This window comes from Rhagoletis pomonella, unplaced genomic scaffold (assembly GCF_013731165.1).
Source record: "Rhagoletis pomonella isolate Grant_MI unplaced genomic scaffold, Rhpom_1.0 Rhpom_scaffold_00002, whole genome shotgun sequence".
In the NCBI taxonomy this organism is placed as follows: domain Eukaryota; kingdom Metazoa; phylum Arthropoda; class Insecta; order Diptera; family Tephritidae; genus Rhagoletis; species Rhagoletis pomonella.
The window spans coordinates 46,885,526-46,894,638 of NW_023458556.1; the positions used below are offsets into that span (position 1 = coordinate 46,885,526).

General features: G+C 43.0%; 1 protein-coding gene across 1 annotated transcript in view; it reads right to left on the reverse strand.

Moving 5' to 3' along the window:
* The window catches only part of LOC118733716 (E3 ubiquitin-protein ligase ZNRF1), a gene marked incomplete at its 5' end in the record, with an annotated part of 61,547 nt that extends 52,434 nt beyond the window's left edge, over positions 1-9,113 (reverse strand). Inside the window, 1 exon segment of the mRNA XM_036463246.1 lies at positions 7,555-9,113. Coding sequence (XP_036319139.1) covers positions 7,555-8,278 — 724 coding nt within the window.

Below are 9,113 nucleotides of genomic sequence, written 5' to 3' on the forward strand. Positions count from 1 at the left end.
TACTAAGCCTACTCGTACATATGCATGCATATATATGTTTGTAAATGCATCTTTTGCCCTTTAAATTGGTCATGGAACCCACTGATTACGCTGCTTGCACGATAGCTCCTGTTTTTCTAGCACATAATTCCTTATCGGACTTGACTTTTTTTAATTTTTATTTCCCGCAGCTACTAGTTTTGCCTAGAATGTTGCTCTACCCGTTATGGCGTGCATACATACAAACTATGTAGTATTTTAGTATTCAGTTTCTTTTCACTTTTATTTAAATTTATTAAGACAAATTCGAGTGCACGAAGGCGACAAAACACCGACAATGACCACCGCAAAACCAATTTCGTTTATGTACTTTATAGTATCTCTGTGGAAAACTTAAGAAATCGCTAAACGAAGTATCTGCTCGTCGTGGGTATACTCGCATATACAATCGCTCTGCGTTGTATTTATTCCTGTATTCGTTGATTCTCGCTGCATGCTGACTGACTGCTGCCCGCCTTCCTACCTTGTTCCTGCTTATCGTACTACTCGACTAACTACTGTCGAACACACAGGGGTCGTAAGTGATTTGGCGGTGTTGCCAGCTGCTCGGCGTCGCCATGTAATGTATGGAAATGTTTGCCTGCAATGAGCCACCATCTTAACAGAGATATCTTATCAACTACAGGCGAAAAGTAAACAAACACGTTGATTTATTTCCTCATAAGATCTTTTAATTTGTAAAAATTGTTAATGCTTGTAGTTATTACCTGACAGATAAATGGAATATTTAACCGATTTTTTATAGGCTTAAGATAAAATTACTGATTCACCAAGTTTGTCTGCCCCATTTGAGTAAGGAAAATTATTCCATTATTCAGAGCTAGCCGGCTTAGTATGTGCGAGACTTTGCCAGGCGCTGAATGTGTATGTAGATATTCAATAAGATGCGACTGACAACTAAACAGGTTGCAACCCGACTAAAAAATAATATATAATTGCGCATCTGGAGGCCAAGCCCTTTGATTTGACACATCACTTCTTGTAATCTAACGAACAGTCCACATTTTTTAATTTTTCGCACAGGTTGCAACCCTCTTCGAAAAATAAAACGTTACTGCAAATCGGCAGGTCAAGCCTTTTCCTTTGACACATAATTTTCTTAAATTGAATGAACTGTGCAAATCTAATGTCATTAACCAAAAATGCCCTCACGTATTATACATACATAATTTTTAAATAGGTGGCAACCCCACTGAATCAAAAAAATAAAAACTTATTGCACATGGAGAGACCATATCCTTTCCCTTGGTACCTCAGTTTTTAGTCCAACAAACGGTGAAGATCTTATAATTTTTAAAAAGTGGCAACCCTACTCAAAAAGTAATACATTAACATTGAACATCTAAAAGCCGAGCCTTTTTATTTGACACCTCATATCTTGTAATCCAACGAACAGTGCGGATCTAGTAATTTTTTAAACAGGTGGCAACCCTATAGGAATTTAAATTACTAAAGATAATATTCCTATCAATACAGATTATACTTAAAAAATCTCGTATAAATCCGTTCAGTAGCTTTTGAGATTAGCGTGGTCAAAATATCTCGACTTTCCTTTATACAATGTATAGAAGATAGTAATTTTTAAATAGGTGGCAACCCTACTCAAAAAATTAAAGCTTTTGTACATGCGAAGTCCAGGCCCTTTCATTTGGTATTTAATTTTGTAGTCCAACGAACAGCGAAAATCTTTTAACTTTTTAATCGGTGGCAACCCTACTCAGAAAAATAATACAATATTGCGAATGTAGAGGCTAAGTCTTTGCGTTTGACAGTGACGGTGCAGAACAGATGCCCACGCTTATTATGATTGAATATAATGATTTTATTAACAGGTTGCAACCCTATTCAAAAAAAAAAAACATTAGAGCTTTTCTAGAGGTCAATTCCTTTCATTTGGCACCTCATCTTTTGCAATCCAACGAACGGTCTTATAGTTTTTTAGACAGGTGGCATATATATTATATTATTATTAGAGAAAATCTCGTCAAAATCCGTTCAGTAGTTTTCGAGATTACCGCGTACAAAGAATCTCGACTTTCCATTATACTATGTATACGATTAGGGCTGCGACTATGCCAATATTCGGACATCCGGATATCCGTTCGGATATTCGTGTATAGTGATAAATCCGGATATCCCGATATCCGGTTAACATCCGTTCCTTTTCTATCCGGATGCCTGGTATATATACGTTATTTTGTTATTCGCATATCCGTTAATATACGGATATTCGGCTTTTTAATTACCTGGATTATTTGGATATTAAAAAAAATGGATAGGACTCCCAGCCCTATTTAGAATTCATGGTATTACTGCAGGCATAACTCAGATAACAATGGTAGTCATAGGTAGTCGATGCAGTGTCGATGTTTAAAATTGTACATAAATATGTTTGATATTTATTCTTGGCTCAAAACTACCACTAGACCTAATCTAGAATGTGCTATGAATACTCCTTTTAAAAACACAATCAGCCTTTTCGAAGAAGCCCCCTCCGCGTTCTCAAAAGTTGCAAGCTGTCGCGGTACTCTTATTTACCTAAGCCTATACCTTAACCTTCGACCTTGTTATTTAGCAACGCTTTTGCATGTGAAGCTTGACATCTACAACTTAAGACACTCTCACTGTCTACAAAAAAAGTTATTATACGCTCCAAGAGCGAGCATTATGGCTGTCGAATCTGATACAATAGAGACGCTGCCCGAGGAGACACCAATACGAGTCAATAGAGACGTTGGCCGGGGCCTCTCGTCGGCATAAAGCTTTATCCAAGGAGTCCTTCCATGGGATAGCTTTCCTAAGAGGATAAGATGGCACTTTTACAAACTACAACAGCAAGACTCTGAAGTACTTGCTTCAAATGCATTTCCCAAGCTCTCCGGTGGAACCGGCTATGTCTCCGCAAAACAAATGCTCTCCAGAGTGGGAAGTCAAGGCAGATTTTACGTATCTTTGATAGAGGCAAGTGACGATGGAAGGTAGAGCCTTTCCAGCCTTACAAAGCTACACGTGGTGATGATATTTTTGCAATTGAGTATATCAAAGTATCCGAGTTATTCTGGTACTTCTGGTGTTAGGGTTCTTGGGTTAGAGTTCAGCCAAGAGAGGTCACTGTTGAGTCCGTAGCACCACCCTGCAAGAAGCTGAGGTTGCGTCTGGTCTCTCTCGGCAGTTTCTTCTCCAATGTCGAGGGGCGACAGTCGACTACCTAGGACGATGTTGTCCTGACTATATCGCCGTGTTAGTTGTCGAGCACAACTCTGTATTTTTCTGCGCCGAATGTATGCTCTACCTACGGCTCGATGTCGGTTCTACAGAGCGTTGAGCTCTTTTTCCGCCCAATGAAGCAGACACGACTTTGAGATTGCAGTCTTTAGCTGTACGTAGAGCTGCATTCTGGTAGGTTTGTATTTTTCTCCACTGCGTATTGCGCTTTCCTGCCGATCACATTGGCGCTCGGAGATAGCCACCTACCTTGCGATTGCTTTATATGGAGTGAGCAGGAACTCTTTGTCGGCTCCCCCCAAGTGCTGCCGGCTATAGGCTTGAGGACTTTGTTCCTGGTTCGCAATTTGTAACCAGTGGCTGAGACGTGCGCTGATAACTAGAAAACACTGTCAAACGTGACTCAGAGGTTTTAAGGACAGATGACCGTCGGTATCTTGGGGTCATCGACGTTCAGTTCACTGCCAGGAGCCTCAACATTTCTGGAAACATGTTCTTAACTTTCCTAAACCCTACAGGACTGTAAGTCTAACTTCCTTAGAGCCATACCTAAATAAGCGCGTCAAGCGTTAAGCCTGGCGGCCTCTCTTCTTCTAGCGTATATAAATTTAATGCGTCAGAGAGAGATAAAGATACAAGCGAAACGCTCAACGCGCTAATTTAGGTACGGCTGTTAGGCCTACACATTAGGTGCAAAGAGCTTATCCGCTCCCTTGCACCATACTAAAATATCCTTTCACAAAGAGAAATTAACTGATTCGGCCTTACAATAGCTGGTTAGTAAGATCGAAAGCGCTTTCAATACCAAGGAGATTGCTTTGTGTTCTCTCTTTGACATCGAGGGGGCTTTCAATAATACTGCCTATCTTTCTAGTATATCGAGGCCAGTGGACTATTGGTGCCATGGTTTGCACAATACTCCCTTGGAGTCAGGTGACCACCTAGTAAGACTACATAAGTGTGGCTACAATGCTTCTAGATACGCAGATGATCTGCCAATTATGCTTTCGCGAAAATTCAGTATTACTGTATCGAGACATTGGGAGTACAGCTCTTAGTGGACTTTCAAATTGGTGTGCCAATAAGACTCAGCATAAATCCGAAAAAGGTATTATCGTACCATTTACAATAAGGTATAAACCAAAACTTGGTTCGGTCATGCCTGAATAAGCGGGAAACACTGTGCGCAAGGAATGGTGGTTTTCATTGACTGACAAAAAAGCGAAAAGTCACCACAATATGGGCACGATGCGACGAAATCGCTCGTCCTGCAAAGCGCAGTAACAAGAAAATTTATGAACCGATAAGCTTATTGCTTGTTTCTTTGGCCTTTTTGTTTCAGTTTTGTCCGAATAAGTGAAAGAAGGTATTGTCCGATATGACGTAGATAGCTAGCAAGCCGACCACAAAGCCTTTTAATCCTACTGAGAACTCTTTACACAGCGTAGAGAAATGATACTGAAGTTATACCGCCACAACGCAGAAGAGAGAAAGCGGGAGACTTATCCTGAGAAGGCTTTAACTCGACAGGCATAGGGAGTGGGATTTCGGCTATTGAACTTGGATAAATAGAAAAGCAAGCAGCGCCGGTAGTCGCTGCGAAAAAATTTGTTACCGAAGGTTTCGGCAAGATATGGGTAAAAATGAATGACTTTTGGGAGAAGCTCGTGTTATTTCATTAGGTGGAGAGGATTCGATTTTTTGTCGAGAAGTTACTGCTATTGGAAAAAAGTGCCATCAGCAAAAGAGGACCGATGTTGAGTGCAAATCTTTAACCTCTCGAACTGTCGAATTCTTTATGAGAGAGCTTTCTCTACAAATCCTAGTGTTGCTCCTGACGTACTTTTTCACCTACTGTTACTTGGATTTGGTATCTGAGGAAGGCTACACAGCATAAAGCTGACTTTTCAATGCCACAGGATGATAAAACACTATTATCTGCAACCTTGGCTACATCGTGATTTCAAAACTCATTACAAGACCTCGCTCAGTCATAATGCCCAGCTGAAACCCAACAGCGAAATGTTTGATTTTTTTTTTTTATATATGGAAGAAGATATGTAAATGGCACAACGACATTAAAATTAGGATGGTTGATGTTTTTGTATCGGCTACTTAGCTCTGCCTAGATCGGCTTATCTCCCAATCGTTGTCGTCAAGCTTAACTAACTGGAGACCCAGAAAGTGTGCTACTCCAACAGGGTTGATCCATAAGGAGAGAGGCGTTTGAGTGGAGTTTAGGAGGTATGCGAAGAGGTGCTATGGTGGTGCGAGTCTTCCGAGACAGACGAAGCCTCGTCGTGTAAGTGATGCTGTGCCACAGGTGCTGCCGGCTAGTGACTTGAGGACTTTGTTGCGGATCTGAACTCTATTGGCAATTGCGGTTGTATGCGCCGAGAAGGAGAGCAGACTATCGAAGGTAACCCCCCAGTATTTTATAGTTATACACCGTCGGAATTGGTAAGCTATAGACGCCAATTCCCAGCTGTAGTCTGGATTTCGTGAGGAAGAGGGTTAGACTCCTCGCAGTGAAGAAACGAGAAAGTTCGGAGAGGTAACCGTTTACATTCGAGCGCAAGTTATCAATTCCATTCCCGGACGCCATTATGCTGGCTGAGGGAGCTTCGAAATGTAGTAATTAAACAGAAACGAGGAAGGACACCACCCTCTGGGACTCCTTGTTTTAGATAACTCTCTGACCACCATTTGAGTCCCTATTGAAGAGAGGAAGCCTCAATGTCTTCTAATCGCGTGGAGTGGCTGACGGTGTCAAACATCTTCGACACCGCTCCTAGAACTATTATCTCACCGGGGTGGTTTCGGTTTAGGCCCCGAGTTATATCAGTGTTTAAGGGCTTTAAGAGCTGTTGTTGTGCTGTGCACTTTACGAAACCCATGCCGATGCCTCGCTGGGTTCAGGTCGTTCGTATAGTGCGGGAGTAGAAAGGCCTGAAGTGTCTTCGCTGCCGCGGAAGGGTGTTATCGGTCAATAAGACTCTCCTTTGTCAGCCGGTTTAAGCAGTGAGATCACTCTCCCCGTTTTCCAGACGTCCGAAACGATGAGAGCGGCCATGAACAGGTTGAGGACCTTGGTGAAGTAATCTGCTCTCGCAGGACCAAATCTTTTCAGCTTTCGCATTCCCGATGGCTTCCCTAAACTAGCCACGGGTAAATTAGAGGCGCACTGGGTTTTGGCAGTTTGTACAGCCTTCTGGTCAGTCGACGTTTGGCTTTGTCCAGCGAAGAAGGCCGCGTGAACTGACGGCTAAAATAGATCGCGAATCGCTCCTGGTTGGACGAAGCGCGGTAACGAAAAAGATTTCCACTCTATCGTCGCGCTTCATCAGGTTGGACAATGACCTCGCGGTTTACCAGAGCTTATGTACACCAGAGGTGAAGTTAAGTCTTCAGATGCTCCTCCCACTTCTTCCGCTTATGGAGGTTCACTAGTTGCCGCATTTCCGCGGTTATCACGCTCATCGACTAGGACAGCATTTCAGCTGCAAAGTTCGGACTGCTATCCGAGATACATCCAGCTGGGATGTAGCGGGCTGCAAAAGTAGTGATAACCTTGCGGAACTTACATGCATCTACAATCCACCCTTATGAGTTTGTACTGCTCAAACGAATCCCACTGAAGGTCAGCTGAATAGATATCTTGCTATTTTCCGGTATTCCACAGTGGGTCTGCACTGGCTGTCGTCAGTGTCTTCTTGTGGTCAGAAGAGCTGGTATCATTTCCCCTTTACTCCTGTGTTAGCTGTTGTCTAGAAGTCACGTTGCTATCAATATGAGGTCTGCCGTTATTGAGCAGATAATACCATAAATTACCGGTGGGATCGCCGTCTGCGCTTTTTTCGTCGGTCAACATCCCATCCGTAATCGGCACACTCGTACATTGCAATCCAGTTTATTTTGACGGTTTAAGCTGCTGACCTGCCCGCCATCTCTACGGTTATATATGTATGACTCATATGGAAGCGAAATATGAACATCTGAGATCTTCGACAATCAAGAATCTGAACTGCGGACAACAACTACAAATCTTGTTCTCTGTACTGAGAAGTGTCGTGTCTTGCACGGGTAACGATAGATGGAAAACTTTAATATAAGCCAATTTAATTTTAATTTACCATTCGCATTTTGAGTTAGTTGCAATAAGTACCCAAGTAATAACCACTAGACTAAGCCTAGGATGCACACTTTATGAAGTAGACAGCATATTAAAATTGTTACAACTACATCTCGATAAACAAAAGTACGATTCACAGAAAATTCAAGCTCACTTACCGTTTAATGACCAAATGTGTGACGGCAGTGACGTTGCTGTATAGACGCGCCCAATGCCGCTTGCGCCACTAGATGAGGATGCCGCCAATGCAATGCTTTCGACGAAATTTGTGCCCGCTCCTGAAGCGTCTTGCAGATCATCAAAATTCAACGTATGCGAATGTGGTCCGCTCCCTATGCCACGACCGCCGGTATTAATCCCACCACCGCTTCCTCCGTTCAGTATGAGCGAGTTGTCGTGAAATGAACTGCTGCTGACGGGTACACTCATACGAATACTACCACCAGCCATACCATCACCGCCAAGGGGATAATGCTGATGTTGTAGATAGTTGGGACCAGCTGAAGAGTGCGCTTGTGGGGACAAACCAAATGCATTGCTACTAGGCGCCGTGACTACTGCCGGATGTGTGTGTGGTCCACTACCTACAGCACAAGAGGAATGTGTTGTGCCATGTTGTTGATTGTGAATGTCAGGCACAGAACTCAAACTGCGTGCCCTTTGTCTGTCGATGCTGGAGCTTTGGACGTGATGTTGCACCTGCAAGCTGGGCAATGTACGCAACAAGTTGAAGCCTTGACCGCCATCGGCACCAGTCGGAGCATGACCCAATCCACTATTAGATGCGACTTGTGCCGCATCGGTTCCAGTTGAACTGCTGGAAAAGGTACGCGAACGTGGGCTTTGGCCGCTGGCTGTCGGAGTGCTTGCCTTTGCGCCCATTCGTTGGGATTCAGTTTTATCGTTATATGTTTGTATGAACGTACGTTCGATGCGATGCGTTTTGAGGATGAGTGTGTAGGTTAAGTGCTTGTAGTTTCAAACTTTGAAGGATTTTTTTAACGCTTTAAATGCGTCTTACAAATATCAGTTGTCTCCATCTAAATTTTTTTTTGCAGAATACAAGAGCAAGCGTTTGTTAGGCAATCCCTAAAACAGCTCTTTGTTATGTTTCCTTCAGTGTATGCGTTGTGACAGCTGCTTGCTCGTGAGGATGATGAGCTGCGTAGGAGTGTGGGCAAAGAATTGGTAACCGGTGGTTGTGGCAGCTTACAAAGTTTCCAACGGAGTGCACATTGGTATCAGACAAAGGAATGCGATTAACCGTTGTTTATGCTATTACTTTTGCTGCACTGATGTGGGTCTGTGGGCAGCGTTCGTGTCGTTGCCCATTCCTCGTACAGCCAAAGTCAATCTGAAATTTTTTCACCTTACGTGTCGTTGATCGCCTTTGCGTGCAGCAGCAACAACAAAAATAGCAAACAGTGGCGATTGCCTCCGATATGGAATCAGATTTCTGTTTTTATCGGCAACTATACAAGTACTGTCCAATCTAAGACGCTTCAAAGAGGAGAGCTTTTTCGTCAACGAATTGCCAATTGAATAATTCTTATGAGCTATAACTGACACCGCTGATATTTCTTCTGCCAGTCACCTCCGATGCCGCTGTTGCTGCTGCTCTACACAGCTAGTTATATCGCTATTTTGCTATCGTCTGTTTTTATGCGCTTTGTTGATGAAAAACACAATTTTTTCGTTTTCCTGGCCTTACCTCACT